Raw genomic sequence first — 20,299 nt, forward strand, 5'->3', positions numbered from 1 at the left:
ATTTTTAGTCAAATGCAAAATGACCCCGGAAATTGCAAGTTTCAGAAGGTACCGCCCCGTTCGTTGTTGGTGGTGTCACGCCAGGACATCTTGCCTTGCCCTAGAATCAAAACAATGGCTTCAGATTCGCAGAAGATGCTTTCTTTTAACTCACCCAGTTATGAATATGATTCAAATAGTTCTGAAGAGGAAAGCATAAATGTTTGCAATCGATTAAAGAAGTCCTTCCGTGTCATTTTGAGGCGTCTGGACTCCAATGTAGCTCCCAGAAAATGCACAAGATGGCGCCCAAGCTCCGTTGGAAATGGGCTGATTTGTCTGCTGGAAATGTGTCAACTAGTATCAAATAGCAGTCTTGGTGCAACACACAACGATTCACCATTGCGTTATTTATGTGTTTTCCTTCTAATTTCACAATGAACACGGATCAACACCAAGTTTTCAGACCAAACAAAGTACCCAAAATGCATTGTGTGTCGCTTTCTCGGTCAGGGGTGTTCCTGACGTGACATCACGTCAGGAATCATCACCAACTCAAAAACAAGACTTCCTGAATATTCAGCGCGAGTCTTAAAACATAAATATATAGCTATATGCCTTGGAATCTTTGTAAAATACGCTCAGTAGAAGTCATTTGAAGTGATTTTAGAAATTATGGACACAACTTTTCCGTAGGCGTCGGCTGTCCTTTAATATCAACGATGATGCAACATCAGAATGTGAAGATTGCTTATCAAACATTGCAGTTCTTTTTAGGATTAAAACAAGCCTACTAATAACTCATATACTGAATTATCTGTCTTCAAATATTAAATTTGAAGACAGATAAAAAAAGGCAACAAAAATAATAAAATGGCAATCACCACTTTTGGAGTAATAAGAAGTTATTTTAATCTTTTAATACACTATGTACAATACACATTCAGCCTATACTGTATATACATATAAGAGTTTGAGAGGTGCACAAGCATGGTAGGCAGATTGAACACTCCAAATCGTCCCTAGGTATGAGTGTGAGAGTGATTGTTGTACGTCTTTGTGTGCCCTGCGATTGGCTGGCAACCAATTCAAGGTGAAGACAGCTGGGATATGCTCCAGCAACCCCCGCGACCCTAATGAGGAATAAGCGGTGCGGAAAATGGATGGATGGACAAAGGTTGAAAAGGCTGTGAATATGAATGTAAAGTCCTCTTTTGTTATCATTGATTTTGACAGACAGTAAAACAAATAGACAGACAGTTTGTTAATCAACAACTAAGTGTGTTTAGTTCTGTTAAGTTCATACTGTCTCCTGGTTTTTCTAATTTGAAACTGATTCTTTTATTACAGACAACCTGTAACACCACTGTCTGTAATAAAAGAATCCGTTACAAACTTGAAGTGTTTACATCAAATTTTATCATCACATTTGATGTAAAAAAAATAAACAATTGTGCCAAAATTAATGAAAAATTAAGATTTTTTTAGACATCAAAAAACAAATCATAAAAAAGTTGGATATGATCTTAAAAAAATATAACTTCCCCCCCAAACAATGCCCAAATTTCTCTAACATTACAACTTTATTCTCAAAGAATTTGATTTCTATTCTCAGTGTGGGATAATCGTCCTTCAAGTAACCGAACTAAAACACATTTTAAAGAATATTCCACTCAATGAAACTCAAACTGAAAAGAGCCGTCTTGTCGCTTTGTCAGAACTACAAATTAAAAGATAAAATCCAGTGATAGCAGCTCAATAAACAAAGCAGTATTTGTATTGTCATGCATGTGTGTCTGTCCTGCTTGCCGTCCAGTCCACCTTCGTGATGAGAACAACATCAGCATCTCCCACCTCATAAGCAGTATTGTAGCTTCAACCTTATCCGGCCTCTAAATCCAGTGGACGTCGCCTTCGCTTTCCCCAAATCATCCTCAGATGATGTCGAGGACGTCACAGGGCACGAAGCCTCGCTTCTTGCCATTCGCCACCCTGATGAAACCGTTGCCTTCGTCCTCACTGCTCACGCAAATCTGGTGGGAGAGGGAAAGTCATGAATGATACTCATTAACTGAAAAAAGCCCAATTGGAATATGTACATTAAGTGCACACGGTGAAATTGTTCATTCATGTAATGTTTCGAAAGTTTCAGTGATGATGTCATTACGTACTTTGTCCAGCAGAGGACGCTCTCTGCCCTTTTCTGACTTGTTAAACAGGGCAGGGATCTCGAAATGTCTAAATACTTTATGTAATGTATCCATTGTACAGTATTCGGTTTTATTTTATGACTTAGTATTTTTGACTGAAATGCACACCTGTTCATTTTATAATAAAACAATGAAAGTTACAACCTGTGTATCGTTCTGCTGCAGAGTCCAGAAGAAAGGGTTTAATTTATTTCACATATTGTACAAACATATCTATCTGTCTGTCCGTCTAGCTAGCTATCCATCCATCCTTTTATTTAGTTGTTTATGTATTTATTTATTATTAAATAATTTTGCTATATAAATCCATATGTAATGTATAGTATTGTGTCGTTCATTTATTTATTTATTTATTGATTTTTTTATCCGTTGATTTATGTATTTATTTATTTATCCATTGATTTATGTATGTATTTATCTATCTATCTATCTATCTATCTATCTATCTATCTATCTATCTATCTATCTATCTATCTGTCTGTCTGTCTGTCTGTCTGTCTGTCTGTCTGTCTGTCTATCTATCTATCTATCTATCTATCTATCCATCTATCTATCTATCTATTTGCCATTTGTTTATTCGTTTCTTTATTTATTTATTTATATATGCATCCACCCACCCATTTATTTATTTGTTCATTTATTCGGTAATTAATTAAGTAATTAATTGATTTGCCCATTTATTTATTTATTTATTTATTCATTTCTTTGTTTGTTTATTTTTTTATTTTGCATGCATACATGCATGGTCACTCATGCAACCGTGACGCGGGAATTCACGTGAGGTCTTCCTAGACTTAATCCGCCTCTTCGCAACACTCCTCACATCACTAATTTCAAAGCCATCTTCTTCTTCTTTTGCTTTCGGCTTTTCCCTTCAAGGGGAAAATAATTCAAATACAAAAAAATTAAATGCATCTCATCCAGAGTTGCAGATTCTTCAAATGTACAGTGTGCTCCCTAGCAGTGATTCAAATACATTACTACATTTTGAGTAGTTCCTCTTCCTCGCGGTGAGTCAATTTCCATTTCAAATTAAAGCAGCTCTCAAGTGCTGTTACCAACACACAAAGAATGTTCCGGATCATTTTGTGTGACCTGTGTTCTCCTTAAACGATCACATCATGTTCGCTGCTCTGTGTGTGTGTTTTTTTTTTTTGGGAGGTGGGGGGGGGGGGGGGGACATGCTGCTCTCATGGTTGTTCGCTTTATGTTCACTGGGAGTTTGTTTCCTTGTCATCTCCTCTCGAGTACCGCCATGAGTATTATGGGAAAAAGGGGTCGTCTCATTAGAACATGCATATTTAACAGACAAATCATATGCAGGGAGACTAAAAAAACTGGATGAAGGGCAAGTGACATACGAAGCCTCCTGAGAGTTCTTTGAAAATAGTTTAGGAGGCACAACATATCAAATATCCGTTGGATGATGGTAAATGACAAGTATAATGTGAACTTGCTTCATTAAACCAGGACGTTTCTGAACACTCAATGGCCAATCCTGGTTTTTACGCCTACACCAAGCAATGGAGACGTCTGTGTAAGCTCTCAGTCGTACAGGAGTGGTCCATCGATGAAAAGGTTTCTTCAGCCGTTATCTGTACTTCTTTGAATGTGTCAGGTGTTTCGCTCCTCATCCGAAAAGCTTCGTCAGCGAACTCAAATTTTGCTGGAAGCTATGGAAGCTATATATATTTATATATCCCTACCAGACCTCTGCTTTGATAGGTTCCTGCTCTAAGGTTGAGGGGAGCAGAGGATTATTCCCTAAAGCTAATCTACTTTCTTCTTTTGTCTTATCGTATTATGATTTATGACCGGCCCTGATTGCCCCATTCACTCTGGGATTTGCACTTTTTGTATGTTTTTTTTCCTGATCGATTTCTCTTGCGCTCGCTTGAAAAGGCTAATGTCTAACATGAATTTAAATTGAATATTTCAACACGATTGTCAGTTTAAAAAACTAAAAAAGATCAAATCATACCTGTCCTTCCTTTAGCGCAATCTGGCCCTGTTCCCTGCAGCCGATGAACGTCCGGTTGCACCTAAAAACCTGGTCACCCGTCTGCAATGGATGTGCAAAGGATGCCGGGAAGAAACCGATCCTGTCCTCAATCACCCCCTTGGAAAATATCAAACAGATGATCGTTGATACATGAGCGAATCGCTTATGTCAGCTTCAGCGTTATTGGTTTCACTTGTGAAATATTCAAAACAGTCCAGATGTGTGTGTTTATCCACAGCCTGATGAGAAACAGCGGTGTTCAATGCACAAGGAGTTAGCTCTTGGTCTGCTAGCAGAATGCCGCTTTTGCTGAGATGTCTTATTTGTCTCTCTCTCTCCACTTTTTACAATCTTGCCTAGCTGACTTTTTTTGTTATTATTTGCTGATCAGCTCATCAATCAGTTCATTAGGGTTCATTTAGCTGTGATTGATGAAAACACACACACACGTTTTATCATTGCCACGGGAAAAACAATTCATTCTTCATAAGAGGCTCAGAAAGTCATGGTGCGTAAAGGTAATTTAACGCTTACCTTCCACCAATCATCGTTGGAATCATCAATGAGCAATATCCGGTCTCCTGCCCTGCAATAATAGGCGAGGGAAAAAAGTAAGTAAAAAAAAGGGTCTAGTAATTCCCGTTTATCGGGGCTAATGGGGACCAGAACCACCTAAATGAGTGAAAATCTGTGAGTGGGGACGCACCCACTTTTTTTTTGTCTTTGAGAAATAAATAGAATGTAATAACTTTGATGCTTTTCTCTCTCTCTTACGTGAGTGTGAACACTTCCCCCAGCCACACATTAACACACACAAACACACACACAAATACACACACTAAATGGCAATCACTGATCAAGGCAAGCACTTGATTAAACTGATTAAACGTCAGCGCTGGGAACCAATAAGGCTACAGCTATGTACAAAATCTCTGAGTCATTCAGATTTTTTTTTTCGAGAAAAAAAATCAGTGATACACTGAAACCGTGAAGTAGGGAGGGATCACTGTATTTCCTTTCCAAGTTTTTTTCCCACTGTTGGATGAATTTAAACTGGCAGTTGTCATTTAATAAAGTGAATTTGGGTGCGTTATGAACTCTATTTTAACACAATACGATCGTGTGCTACCATGCTCATTGCTAGCACACGATCGTATTGTGTTGCGTCAGTTGGCTGAAATGAAACAGCCTTTTCTAAATAAAACAAATGTTTCCGAGCTAACACAACCTTGAACTAGCATGTCCGCTTCAATTGACTTTTGAAGGAGTACATTCGCTGAATATAAAACTAGATACATTTTAATATTTTCCCTTCCTTTTATTCAATATTTATGTATTATTCACTAGGTGTATTAAGTGACAAAAAACAGGATGTAATGTATAATAATAATAATAATAATAATAATAATAATAATAATAATAATAATAATAACACATTTCATTTTTAAGCGCTTTTCAAAACTCTCAAGGTCACTTTACAGTCACAGGATAAGTTTTCTGTGGGTGAGCAGCGGCAGCCACACGCACCAGCGTTCACTCAACCTGGAAGTAAGATAGAATCGTAACACAAATAGATAGAAAGCTAGCTAGCAAGCCAATAGATAGCTAATAGCTAGCCAGCTAGATAGCTAGGCCGCCAGCCAGATATTTAATTATGGGTATGTAACAAAAAGTAATCCTGTATTGCTAGCTGCTTTGAAATAGCATTATCGCTAGACTTGAGTTTTTGTTTTTTTTAATTCAAAGGGCAACATTCTCTCAAGTTTTAAAAACAAATTCAGCTTATTGAAGGGCTATTCCACCCATTTTCTAGTCCTTATTATTTTCACGGTAGCCGCACCTTGTTAAATGTCATTTTCAAAACATAAGTAGTACATTAAAATATCTATAGAAGGGCGAATGTAACAACCAGATTACAGTGCTTGCGATGGAAGTAGCTAGCGCAGCCAGACAAGAAGGTGTTTATCCTCTTCATGTCATTCGCACCAATCTGTTTTACTGCGAGAAATTCTTCTTTTCCAGGAAAATCATGAATCACTGTACAGCATGTCTGTATGCGCCGTAGTAATTACAAGCATCTGTTCACAGTCATTGTTGGCTAAGTTTGATGCTAAAAAAAAGAAGGAGCAGCGCTACTTTGGAAAATGTGGGTTTTTTACATAATATCCCCGATTTCCACCTCTTTTGAATGTTGGACAATGTCGTTATCCTGGTAATACTCACAGTTGCTGAGAAGAAGAAAAAAAAAGGTTGAATGTGGTTAAAAAAAAAAGTTTCCAAATTCATACAATGAAGTGAACCACGTGAGCATGTTCAAAAAAGTACCCGATGGAAAGTTTTGACAGTTGAACTTGGCGGTTCTCATCATCATTACAATCACTTCGTTGTCGAAGCAATCACACAATCAATGAGAATTGGAACAGATTTTCTCACTTCAAAGTAAAATCCATGATTATTTGAAGCTGATTTTTTTTCTCCATTAATTTTTGTTGGACATGCTGATTAAAATGATGGTGATAGAACCCATTTAGCGGACCACGGGGTTCAGACTGGGACATGGAATTAACACGAGGGTGTGTGCTTTTGTACATGTGCGTCAGAAAGAGTGCACTCTTGTGTATTTTAAATCCGTATGAGTAATTTGGTGGGAACCGGAACAAATGGATGCTTAGAGATGAAGTGCTCCCAGTGATGACGAGTGCTGTATTTCCTGTCTTAGTCTTAAGAGCCTGCTCAAAAACGTGTGGAAGAGCACGGTGACATTGATCGGGAATTCACCTCAGATAATGCCCCATACGTAAAGTTTGATGATTGGTCTCATGCTGTTTTGCCCAAAAAAAGTTTTAGAAGTCCGTCTTTTTATTTGGGAAGAGAGGGCATATGACTATTATTCTAAAACAAACTTAATTGCGGGTCGTGATACCCAAATTCTCTAATTCCTGTCATGGCCCGAGATGCCACTAAAGCCCAAAAAAATGGGAAAGGGGTAATTGTTGAAAAAGCAGCAATATCATGTATTCAAGTAAGACTACCAGTAATATTCACTGCCAGATATGTGCAAAATGTATCCACTCCAGTGCCAGGGTTTTTATCATTTTCACTCAAATTCCAGGCCTCACAGAATATCTGCCACCATGCAGTCAGGAGCCTCAACTCCCTCCCAGCCCTGCCCCCCCTGCCCCTTGCCGCTGCCACACTCACCGAACTCTGAGTACACGCTACACGCTGTACGATCATCCTGAACTCTATTTTTTTCCTTGTTTTTTTTCTTCTGCAAGACCTTATTTCAACCCTTTTTTGTTGTTTGTTTTTGCATTACTACATTACGTCATTTTACATACGACACTACCTCACTTTACATTCAGAAATTACATGTATTGTCTGTTGTCAATTGTATGTCTTTATTAGCCACATTATAAGTGCCTTGCATGCTGGGTCCGAGAGGACATTAATTTCATCTGTCATGCATATTAGCATATTTGACAATAAAGCTGACTTTGACTTTGACTTTTGAATATTGAGTTTTTGGACTACATAAACCTTCAATTTAGCTTAAGAAACCTTAGACTCTCTTCTTTCATCAGAAAAAAAAGAGTTAATTCCTAAGTTATATGGGCCTGGAGTTATCGGAGCTTGAAATGTGGGAGGCTGTACAAAAGGCAAATGCTACCCCCTCGTGGGAGGGAAAAACATTGCCAGAGGTCTGACCAACGCTTGATGCCCCACCCACCACCACCACCCCGCAAGAAAAAACAAATTCTAAACAATTGGGAATGACGCTCCAGGCATATTTTTAATTCCCGAATATATTTGGGAATGGCAGTAAATGAGTTCAAATGATTAACTATAAAAGTCTTCATCGTAATGAATCAGATCTGAGTCAGAGAATGTAGGTTACCATGACTCACAGTAAATGTCATCTGCAGTCTTGGGCAAGCTGCTACACATGCTAGTGACAGCGAATATTGTCATGGATGCTGCATGGACGCATGCACGTGTGTGTATGTGTAAATGCAACAAGTAGAGCTGCGGTTCTTCAACTGGGTTCTATGAATTGGTCTCAGGGATTTGATGGAGCCTCTGCCATGGATGTTAAGGCAACGTATCAATTGGTTATGACATGTCAGCTGAAAATGACCACATTAAATCAATCGTTTGTCCAATAAGTGTTGCTGGAAATGTAGTTCGCTCAGTAGTCAATGTCAATGATAGTATTGGTGTATTGTGATACCTTGGCTTCTGAACTTAATTGGTTCCCAGACAGAGTGCGTAAAGCGAAAAGTGTGTATCCCAAAAATTAATTTCCAATAGGAAACCATTAAAATGAGAATAATCCGTTCCCAGGCCCCCATAAAACATAATTTTCTACTTTCTAATTTTCTAAGCCTTAAAACTACACAATATACCTTATTTCATGTATAATAAATGTGCTCTGGTATTATAATTAAATAAATAAAACTGTATAATAAAATCCTTTTATTTGCCTTTGTGATGGTCGTTGATGTCTTGATGGAATGGAGTGGCTGGTTTCATCAGCATTATACACTTGATGAGGAACGTAACCTTCTACTTTCACCATCTTGAGGAATGATTCCTTGTGGGTGCTTTCTCTGTGATAATTGTATCTAGTTCCTCATCAATTGTGTTCTGTTTAGCGCGGGGTGATAGCTTTTTGCATCAAGTGTACAGATGGCTTGTGTGGGTTATTTGTGGCACGATTGATTGATGGGATATTTTAACCTTGCAGTCTACACTCTGCCTTTGAACAATCAAAGTTGAAAATCTCTCTCACTGTTGTCTGCCTGTCTCTTTAATGTTTAAACCACCCCCCCTCACTGCTGCGTTCTTGACCAATCACGTGGCTTTAACTGAAGACTGGGAGCGGAAAATAGAGGAGAAAAACAGTCGGCTGCCATTTTGTTGTTAGAAGAACGGGCTCATTCGCGAATGACACGTCACTCATTGAGGCAGCTCCGTGTACGAAAAAAGTTCGTATGCCAAGGTAAAATTTTAATAAATGTTACGTTCGTAAACCGAGGTATCACTGTATAAGGCACACCAGAGTATAAATCGCAGTCCCAATGAATGGTGTATTTTCAAATGTTTTCCATATATAAGGCGCATCGGACTACTGTATAAGGCGTACCGTCAATGTATCAAAAAACGCTTTCCAAATATAATATGTAAATATATAAAGGTTCTCAAATATAAGGTACACCACACTATAAGGTACGACAGTCGAGGCTGGGTTTACACACTACCGGTACTTCTTCTACAGGGGGAAATGAGTCAGTGGCTGCTGACAGTAGTTGTGAAACCTGTTGTGGCTCAATATTACTTCACATATAAGGCGCACCTGCGTATAAGGTGCAGGGTCATCTTTTCAAGAAAATGAAAGTGCGCCTTATACACCGGAAAATATGGTACGTTGTGTGATTTAAACAAGTGTTTTAATGCATACTATTGGATTATGTGGATTCACATATATCAGTCACAGAAATAGTAGTAATAGTATTTAGTTGTGTGCGTTTGTGTTTGTGTGGTGTGTGTGTGTTTGTGTGTGTTTGTGTACGTGTGTGTGTGTTTGCGTGTGCGTGTGTGTGTGCGTCTGTATGTGTACGTGTGTGCAAACTAGCCTCATCTCCAAGTCATGGTTCTCCTGGGCAGTAAAACTGTACAAGGCCACGTAGGTGTTAAGCTGGAGAGCATCTTGGTGAAGCTGAGTGTCTTCCAGCTAGCCACACACAGACACACACAGCAACAATGACGTGTCAGTCGGTTTTCAGGGGCGAGTTCCACGCAGCACCTGAACACAACTACAACACAAATGGCTAAAAACCTTATTACTAATAGAAACGGAATAAAGACGAAAATTGCTTATCAGAAAAACTAAATTAACCGAAACTACATCAAATGATGATCAAACAAACCAAAATTAACTACTTTGTATATTTACATTTTTCTTTTTTCTATCCCACTTCAGATCATCCATCTGTCTTTTGATTTTGATTTAAATGTACCGTATTTTCCGGAGTATAAGGCGCGCCCCCAATTAATGGCATCTATTCAAACTTTATCCACATATTAGGCGCACTGGAGTATAAGGCACACCTCCAATGAATGGTGTATTTAAAAAAAAAATATATATATTAGCTGCACTTTCAATAAATAAATAAAAAGTCAAAATATAATATTTGAATATATAAGTTTTCCAAATATAAGGCAAACCACATTATAAAGCACTCCAGTAGATTGGGATTACGCACTACGTCTACTAAGAAAAATTGAGTCGGTCGCTGCTGACAGTTGTAGTTGTGGCTGAATAATGCTTCACATATAAGGCGCCCCTGTGTATAAGGCGCAGGGTCATCTTTGGAAGAAAATGAAGGCTTTTGGGTGCACCTTATACACCGGAAAATACAGTATTTATTTGGTGTTCGTCTGGAGAAAAATTGGAAGGTCAAACAGCTGTTGGAGTTCCTTTTACTTCGTAATACAATACCCGGTTTATTATTCTTGTATGTACTAGACAGATAATTCACATATCTAAAAAATAAATAATTATACAATCTCTCAAAAAAATGAAACATTTGAACTACAAAAATATAACCTATTAACTCATTCACTGCCATTCACAAATTTATTCAGAATTTGAAAATATGACGTCGAGCGCCATTCCTGAATTTGTTCGCTTTTGTTTTTCTTGTTTGGGTGCCGTTAAAGCGCTGGCCAGACCTCTCGCAATGTTTTTTTACCTTCCACAAGGGGGCAGCATTTCCCTTTTTTTCTATGTTAGCACTTTGTTCCAGCTTCAGCTGTTGTTAATGCGCTATATAAATCAACATGTATGTATTGCATTGTAATTGACAATGACAAAAACTCTGGCACTGGAGTGGAAACATTTTTGCACATCTGGCAGTGAATGAGTTAAAAAGTAAGAAACCGTACATTCCCATACATGCGCCTCTATGTAAGGCTGAGATATACCAACAGGCTACGAAAGTATTATTTTGAAACCACCGTCAACAGACGCAAGAGAAGCGCGATCTCGGAAGTTAAAACGGGATGGGTGTGAGACACGCAGGAAGTTGTCAGAGTAGCATTGGCCCAATTAGCACCCGTCCACAAAAACGTCAGGTGTGCTGTTGTCAGTTCGCTCACAGTTTGCTACATTTCACACTGTTTGAAAGGATTTTTTTTTCCTCGCGCCCAACACAAAAACAAACAAAAAAACAGTGAACGGTCAAAAAAAAAAAAAGGGGGTCTTTTTTCAAGATGGCATCAGTTTGTTTTCCTTGAGGCACTTAGGTCGTAATGAAGCCATGTGTCATCCACAAGGAGTGGCTGATGGATGAGTTTGAAGCAAGCACAAGGCAAACTGTGTGTGTGGCCTCTGGGGACGGAATGAAAAATGATTCGGAAAAATAAATAAATAAATAATTAATTAATTAATTACTTAATTAATTAATTAAAAAAGCATCACATTTAGTTGAGCTGAGTAAAAGCTACTTGGCAGCATTCCTCCATTACGGTTTGGTTGAAGGCCGCCACAAAAATGGACCAAATCCGATATCAACGGACAGTTAGGACGGCGGGAAAAAAATCATTGACACGCTTGAGGACTTGCACACTGCAAGAATCGAAACAAGGGTGTGGACTGGACCCTCCGCACCCTGCCCACCACCTTTTCCAGCGACTCCCGTCAGGCAGGTGCTACAGTTCCATGCACACCAAATCCAGCAGACATTTAAACAGCTTCTTCCCCCGTCGTCATTAAATCTCTAAACAGTAATCCAAATAGAACTGTATAGTGCCTCTTTGCAATTTTTTGATGATGATACTAGTGCAGCGTGTTCTACCGGAGACAAATTCCTTGTGTGTTCTACATACTTGGCAATAAAGATGATTCTGATTCTGATTGATGCTGAGGTGTTCTGAAGCAGTAGAGGAGAGCCTAGTCCAGATTCACTTTGTAGTCGTAGTAGTACCAAAAAACTGCTTGTTATGTTTTTATGTTACGACACTACCTGACTTTACATACGTCACTACCTCACTTTACATACGTCACTACCTCACTTTACATTCAGTGTTGTCTGTTGTCAATTGTATGTCTTTTTTAGCCACGTTATAAGTGCATTGCTCGCTGGGTCCGAGAGGACATTAATTTCATCTGTGCTGTATGTCATGCATATTAGCATATTTGACAATAAAGCTGACTTTGACTTTATATTTAGTTTAGATTTTTTTTTTAATTTACCTCGCGGTACTTTTCATCAGTTTTCTCTTGACGAACTTTGATCAGATTTTAAATTGGCTGATTAAACTGAATACGGAAGTTTAGCTTTTGGGGAAATTAGATTTCCTGAATTTCAAGATAGGATAGTCATATAACGAGTTACATCAATTTCAGGCCCTTTTTAATCCCTGAAATACTGCCAACAACACACATTTGCCGATAGTTGATGCGTATGTGGAACGGTCGCGGCTTGGAATTGAAGCGGATTTACGTTTTGATTTAATTAGTGCAGCGTGTTCTACCGGAAACAAATTCCTTGTGTGTCCTACATACTTGGCAATAAAGATGATTCTGATTCTGATTCTGATTTAAGACAATTTCTTTTCGTCAATGGATTCTATAGGTTTGTGCTTGCTTTCAACATTTAGCTTATAGCAGACGTGCACATTTCACCTTGCTCCACTGGTGAAAAGGACACTTTGATCCTCTGCTCGTTCATCTAGAACTACTTCATACAACAAAGACGGTGCAGAAAGTGCGTAAGAATGAATGACTCTCTGTGTCTTTTGTGTTGTGTAACATTATTTATTTAGTATTTTTGTTGTTTTTGACTTCAAGATGGCGCCGCAAGAATGGCTGCCTTTACAGCTGCTCCAGGATTTTGTTTTTCTACTTCTTTCTTTCCTTTCCTCTTACTTTCATTACTTTTCTCCTGTAAATGTAAATGTATCCACTGCGAGACTAATAAAGGCTAATCAAATCCAATCCAATATTCATATAACGGGTTACAACAATGTTGGTCCCTTTTTATGATCTGAAATACAGCCAACAACACACATTTCCTGCTTTTTCAAACAATTTTGTCAATGTTATGATCACTTCTCTTAGCTTATTTGCCTAAAACCACACCGCTGATTTGCCTTTTTTTCCAGCAGCGCCTCCATCTGTCTGCGCCTTCGCTGGATCTAATGGACCTGTCTGAGGACGCGTTAACGGCGTGCAGCTAGCTGCGCTAGGCCCGCCGAACGCAGCGTGATGCATTCAAGTTTCTTTGAGGAGCCAGCGGACGTTTGTGTGTTTGCCTTTTATGGTTATTTATTCACTATTATGTTTGCCCGCGCATGGTCTATTTTCCACTGACAACGGAGATAAACATGCCAAGCTCAAAAAGTAAGCAAAAAAAAAGCACTCCAAAAACTTCCTCTGCATATTTCATCAGGCAGAAAAAAAGATAAAAAGGGGATTGGTTTTTAAGCTTCCGAAGAGAGCGTGATCATCACCCTGCCGGAGTCGATAAGATATTTTTGCAGCCCCGACGAGAGTTGACTTTAATGCAACAGAAGGTCTAAAGCCCCAACCAGTGAGGTCAAGACGTGTCTCGGTCAACGCAGACCTGCCATGCTTGTGTCAGCTCCAATTTGATTTGTTACCACAGGAAGAAGAGCTTGTCCCTCCATTTCCTGGTAACTGAAGCGGTAGTGGCAGAGGGCATTCGAGACAAGATGAAAGACGTTTTCTATATACACCAGTATATGGAACAACCCGCCCGCCCCCAACATTCCTTACCTCTAAATTGTTAGCCGTCCTGTCTGGTTGATGGTGGAAGTACTCAGCTCCGTTCTGGAGAACTGTGAAAACTGAGTGAAAATAAACACATTAGATTTCGATCAAAGAAGAAGAAAAAAAAGATTATTACGGTATTTTCCGGTGTATAAGGTGCACTTGAGTATAATGCGCATCCCCAATGAATGATGTATTTTCAAACTTTTTTCCATATACTGCATAAGTCACACCGGACTATAATGCGCACCTTCAATGAATGAAAAACAATATATAAATATATAAAGGCTTTCCAAATATAAGGCACACCACATTATAAGGCGCTACAGTAGAGGCTGGGGTTACGCACTACTTCTACAGGGGAAATTGAGTTAGTGGTTTCTAACAGTAATTACAAGACCTGTTGCGACTCAATGTTACTTCACAAATAAGGCACACCTGCGTATAAGGTGCAGGATCATCTTTTGAAGAAAATCAAGGCTTTTGGATGTGCCTTATAAGCCGGAAAATACGGTATAAGGCACACCGGGCTACAAGGCGCACTTTCCATGAATGAAAAAAGTATTTAAGGTTATTTAAATAGTGAACAAGTGAGGACTTAATATTGAGCCTTGAGGAACACCTTTTTTTACAAGGGCAAAGGGAGTCACAACTACTAGCTCTGAAGCTAGTACAGACGTTCTCCTACTTATGAACATTACAATTACGAACAATGGTACATATGCACATTTTTGTAGTTAGATATGTAGTATTCTCGCCAGTTGTACATGTACATATCTTTATAGAGCATATATCTTATCAAATGTTTATTTTTCAGTACAAACCAATACAGGTTACTTAGACAAGGTTTAACATACTTATATAAACTTTAAACATACTTACTGTATATAAGCCTTAAATATACATTCCATACAAAACATAGCACTGAAGCAACTAATGAACGAATTCACCTTACGAACGACTGTTCGGCACGTATCTTGTTCGTAAGTTGGGAGTGTCTGTAGTTGTGAGACGCGCACCTGAGTATAAGGTGCAGAGTCATCTTTTGTAGAAAATGAAGGCTTGTGGGTGCATCTTATAGATTGGAACAATAAATCTGATCATGTTCATGGGTCAATTTGTGCTTGTTTTTGTCTGGAAAAAAAAGGAAAACTGACCTTGAATAAAATGTTTGCATATTAAATTGCAAATTGGAAGAAATGAATTAAAATTGTATTTTTTTTTTCTAATTCGTTCTACCCTAGCTACTAAAGATCCTATTGTAGTTCCATTTCGGAAATATTTGATCTCCACGTCAACCTTTTCTTCCTGCGCCAATGAATGCCTCTGTTCGGGTCAGTGCTTTGACCTTTGGAATTTAGATGATTATGTACTGTAGTTGAAATAACACCACAAAAAGAAAACAATACATTGGCACCAATACTGAAGTTCCAATATTTTTTGTGTTTTTAAACCGCAAAATGTATCCGGCTTAGTGGAAAACAAAAAACAGGGGCAAACCCTCATTTGATGGATTGTAGAGTACTGCCTTTTTTTTCGGTCCCGTTGCTTCATGGCTCGTCGGCTACTCACCATCATCACTGTGTTTTCTTGACAGTGCCTGTCTGCTGCCATGAGCCACCGCTTCCTCCGGAACATTATCCAAGTCAGTGGTCTGCAAAAAATAAAATAAAATTGGTATGAATTCAATTCAACAATGTGTTTATTCTCAGGGCTGTTTGCGTTGCGGTCAATGGTGCTTTGTTATACTGAGAGATATTCATAAAAAGATGCAGTCAGTGGTGGGTTCAAAGTTCAACTAACTTTTGCTGTCGTACTTACAGCGGGTGTAAAAAGTCTACACACCCTTGTTCATTGGCTTTTTTATGCGATTTGAAAGATAAGACTAAAGTAAATTATATTATAACTTTTAACACCATTAACTCATTCACTGTCATTCACGAATTGATCCGGCAATTGAAAATATAACGTTGAGTGCCATTCACAAATTTTTGGGGGTTTTGTTAGTTCTTGTTTGGGTGCCAGTAAAGCGCAGGCCATGGCTTCTGGCAATGTTTTCCCCTTCCACAAGGGGCATCATTTCCATTTTTGTCCACGTTAGTGCTTTGTTCCAGCTTCAGCTGTTGTTAAAGCGCTCTATAAACCAATATGTTTGTGTTGCATTGTATTTTGGCCAGCTGCCCACATTTCAAACTCGTATAACTCCAGACCTATATAATTTAGGAATTAACTCGATGCATTGAATGTTTACGTAGTCCTACAACTCGATGCATTGAATGTTTACGTAGTCCTATAACTCAATATTCTGTGGGTCCTGGAATTCGAGTAACAATGACAAAAACCCTGGCACTGGAGTGGACACATTTTTGCACGTCTGGCAGTGAGTGAGTTAATGTGAGTAAATATTCTTTACTTTCTCCAGAAGGGAAGTGAAAATAAACAGATGAGCTCGGGCAAGTATGCACACCCACTTGTAACAATTATAATAATGAACCCATCACATTCAAAATTGTGTGAAATGGGAGTCAACAATGTGATGGAATGGGATCCACGAAATTCACAGTAGCGGGATACACAAGTCCCCCGTTTATAGGGGTTAATCGGGACCAGAACCACCCGCGATATGTGAAAATCCGCAAAGTGGGGACACACCCACTTTTTTTTTGTCCTTGACAAATACAATGTGTCCGTGAGAGCTTTGAAAGGGGCTTGAAATAAAAATTATTATTATTATTATTATTATTATTATTATTATTATTATTATTATTATTACAAAGTAATAAACAAAAGTAAAAAAAAAATAAAATAATAAATAATAAAAATACATAAAAATAAAAACAATAAAAAAATCAGAGTTTTGTACATTAGTACATTTCAGAGTATGTGCTTTATTCATTTTATTTTAAATTGAATTAGTGCGCTGGCATTTGCCAGAATATGTTGTTCACTCACGCTTCACATGTATCTGTACTTCTGCTAAAGTATAACATGCAAATACATCTCCCACCTTTTGGATGTATTTCAGTTCCAGGGCCGTGCTAATTTATTTTGTTTTTCATTAGATTGTGCACGCGTCACTCATGTTGAGGCCATTGAGTATATACAGACAATGTTTCCAAGCCTGCATAAATATACTATTTCCATAACAGACGTGCACGCACACAGCTGCACAAACAGCCCGAACGTCTTTTTCATGTCATTCATTATACAAAGGCGTGCATCCAAGAGGCAGACTTTGTCAGCCTCAACATTGAGAACAGCGCTCCGGCGGAGGATTTTGGTCCAAGCAGTGTTTCATTTGCAACAAGTGTACTCGTCAGTCACGACAGTGGTGTTTTTGCAGTAATTTCCTCCTAGTGTTTGATTTCCTATTACTGCTGACTCTGTGTTGCTATGTAGCATTGTTGCAGTGTGTCACTGAAACAACCCAGTGGACATAACTAGTGGATGGTAATTTGGTCATTATTTGTTCATTGTGAGGAGTTATGATTTTGCCTCGTGAAATGAAAGCGAGCATTGTGTGACGAGAACAGGAACCTTTAATCCAAAGCCCGCAATCTGTTACCCCTCATCTGAGTAAGTGGGCACACAATTGAGCGTTCGCCATTTGGGATGTGACTAAATCCGTCTCGATGAGTTTTCCTGAGATCAAATCCTTCCCAAGCGATTACAGATGCTCCCCAATTTACGAACGAGATACGTTCCGAACGGTCGTTCGTAAATTGGATTTGTTCGTTTTGTATGGAATGTATGTTTAGGGCTTGTATAAGTATGTTTAAGGTTTATCTAAATATATTTAACGCTGATATAAGTCACCTGTATTGGTTTGTACTGAAAAATAAACATTTAATAAAATATATGCTCCATAAAGATATGTACGTGTACAACTGAAAAGAATACTACATATGTTCCTACAAAAATATTCATATGTAATGCTGTTCGTAACTCGAATGTTCGTAGGTAGGGGAGCGTCTGTACTGCCTATGCCCTGTGCTTAAAATAAATAAATTAATAAATAAAAACAGATGCAAAGGTCGCCGTTTATAATCAGTCCAATTCATCTTGAAGAGTTGTAGCATGAGCGTTTGCACAACAGCTCGCCTCATGACTGCTAGGACTAGAATGCCTTTATTGGTAGTGTTTATGGCTCGGCGGATGCGGTATCTATTTGCTCCATCAGCTACAACATGTCAGAGGCAGCGGTACCAAATAAACAAAGTGTCTGAGGTGGACCAACAGTTGGATGCATAGCGTCCGACGACACTGTGGTGGGTGAGGAGGAGAAGCAACAACACTTTATAATTTGAGTGGCAAGCAGTGGTGGGTCGTCAGGGCCTGCAAGGTCTTTTTTGATGGCCTAAAAATATCTGAATCACAGACAAATGTGAATTATTTTTTTTGTCCATGAATTCCTATTAAAAAATTCTAAATTGTCTTTCAGCTTCCTTTCATTGCTTTTGCCTTGTTATGCTGCTTCCAGGTGTGTGTTTTCGTATTTAAGCATTTAACCAATCACATTTTAGCCATCATTTGTTACCAGGGTCAGAAATCTGCTTGGACGCCTTCACAATCAGTTCTGCAGTCCCTGGAGCATAAAATAAGTGTCAATGAAACTGTTGCTTTAACCATTTAGATTTTGAATTGACAACCCGAGGCTAGCATGCGCTGGAAACGTCAGAGTTGTTGCAAACTATGATTGGCTAGTCACTAACCAATCATATAGTATCACTAGGCGCTAGTGATAAGTACATACTGGACAGAGCTAGCACTCTGTATTGGGAGCGAGCTATAAGCAGATACATTGTTGTGTTGATTTAATTGCGATTTTGTTAACCCACAATGGCTGAAGAAATGGATTGAGATACAGATTTACTATCAAAGCCATTTTAAAGACGGACTTTTCAAGAATAGATGGACATCATTAAGAAAGGTATGACAGCTCTGAAGCTAGCAAAATTAGCAAATAAAATTGTAATTTTCTAAAGTTTCTTCAAGTCACAAGTTATTTCCTGCCCAACGACATCCTTCAGTGGACGTGTAGTAAATCACACCACACTTGAAGCTGTGGAGTGATTCAGACATAGCACTACTGAAGGCCTAGGAATGCCATGCACGGCCTGTCACTATTGGCAAGTGTGACTTTATGAGGCCACAGACTTGCAAGATGTAAATGAAGGCAAAGTCATACACTCACATTCACCAAGTGGGAACTGAAACCCTGCAGTTTACACGGTAAGTCAATCGTGGACAATTCCACGATTGACTTACCCCCAATTTCATGGAACTACAACATCTCGGGGGGGGGGGGGCAGTAATTGAAATATAGAACTCCATTTCTATTTCATAACTTGATTTTGGATTGGATTGGATTAGCCTTTATTAGTCTCACAGTGGAGAAATTTACATTTCACAGCAGCAAAGTGATGAAAGTAAGAGGAAAGGAAATGAAGAAGTAGAAAAACAAAATACAGGACATGTTGTAAAGGCAGCCACTCTCGCAGCGCCATCTTGAAGTCAAAACAACAACAAAAGTAATCAATTTTATCCATGTTAAGATCTAAGAACAACCAAAAATGAGCTCCTTGACACGGTAAAACTAAAGAGATTAATAATAAATTCCAAATGGCCTTACCGAGTTTCTTTGTGGAGATTCAGAGCCACTGGCCCGTTTGGCCTTTTGAGCCAACGACGTCCCAAACCTGAGGGCCTCATAAACGGGGTCGACTTTATTACCACAGGCTGTCATGGAAAAGAAAAAAAGAACTCTGAAAGCGATATCAATAGATTTGACAATGTATGAAGAATAGTTAGACCACTAACCAATCGGCATGACTTCTTTGATGCAGCCGTACTGCTCCTGGATCAGTAAAGGCGAGCTGTAGTATCGCCGGAAGCCCTTTGGCTTTAAAAAGACATAACAATTCAATGTTAACATGACAATGACGAAAAGATATGTGAATACCACAGGATCATGATATCAGATATTGGGGGTGAAAGATTTTAAAACTAAAATTTGCAGAAAAATTTAAAAAGCATTTGTGGTGACACTCCAAGTACAACAACAAACAGAACCAAAAATAACATTAACAGGCAAGTGTTGTAAATAGACCAAAACCTTGGTGTAAATGGAGTGAGAGAAATTCTCTCAGTTGGTGAGAAAGCCAATAAAGAAGCGATAAAAATATCACCTTGATGGAAATTCACATCACATCTGCATCTGAATTAAAAAAGGGGAATGATTATAAAATCATGCATGACCGTCATAAATCATCCATCCATATCTACAGCTGCCTTTCAGTGGCAAGGGGAGGA

At 38.7% G+C, this 20,299-nt stretch overlaps 1 protein-coding gene across 4 annotated transcripts in view; it reads right to left on the reverse strand.

The window, feature by feature from the left end:
• Positions 1-673: 673 nt before the first annotated feature.
• stac (SH3 and cysteine rich domain) overlaps positions 674-20,299 on the reverse strand; it is a 45,114-nt gene continuing 25,488 nt past the window's right edge. For 2 of the 4 annotated variants that reach the window (XM_089005032.1, XM_089005031.1), the window contains 8 exons: positions 19,808-19,889; positions 19,620-19,726; positions 15,560-15,641; positions 13,994-14,064; positions 9,828-9,925; positions 4,726-4,777; positions 4,171-4,308; positions 674-2,012 (listed from right to left, as the gene is read on the reverse strand). In XM_089005032.1, the coding sequence (XP_088861158.1) occupies positions 1,914-2,012; positions 4,171-4,308; positions 4,726-4,777; positions 9,828-9,925; positions 13,994-14,064; positions 15,560-15,641; positions 19,620-19,726; positions 19,808-19,889 (729 nt within the window). In that variant the 3' untranslated portion in view covers positions 674-1,913. The remainder of the gene's footprint in view (positions 2,013-4,170; positions 4,309-4,725; positions 4,778-9,827; positions 9,926-13,993; positions 14,065-15,559; positions 15,642-19,619; positions 19,727-19,807; positions 19,890-20,299) is intronic. The other 2 variants (XM_089005035.1, XM_089005034.1) reach the window with 2 other exon arrangements.

The sequence above is a fragment of the Hippocampus bargibanti genome, linkage group LG09, assembly GCF_051943395.1.
Source record: "Hippocampus bargibanti isolate YZ-2025 linkage group LG09, ASM5194339v1, whole genome shotgun sequence".
Classification (NCBI taxonomy): Eukaryota; Metazoa; Chordata; class Actinopteri; order Syngnathiformes; family Syngnathidae; genus Hippocampus; species Hippocampus bargibanti.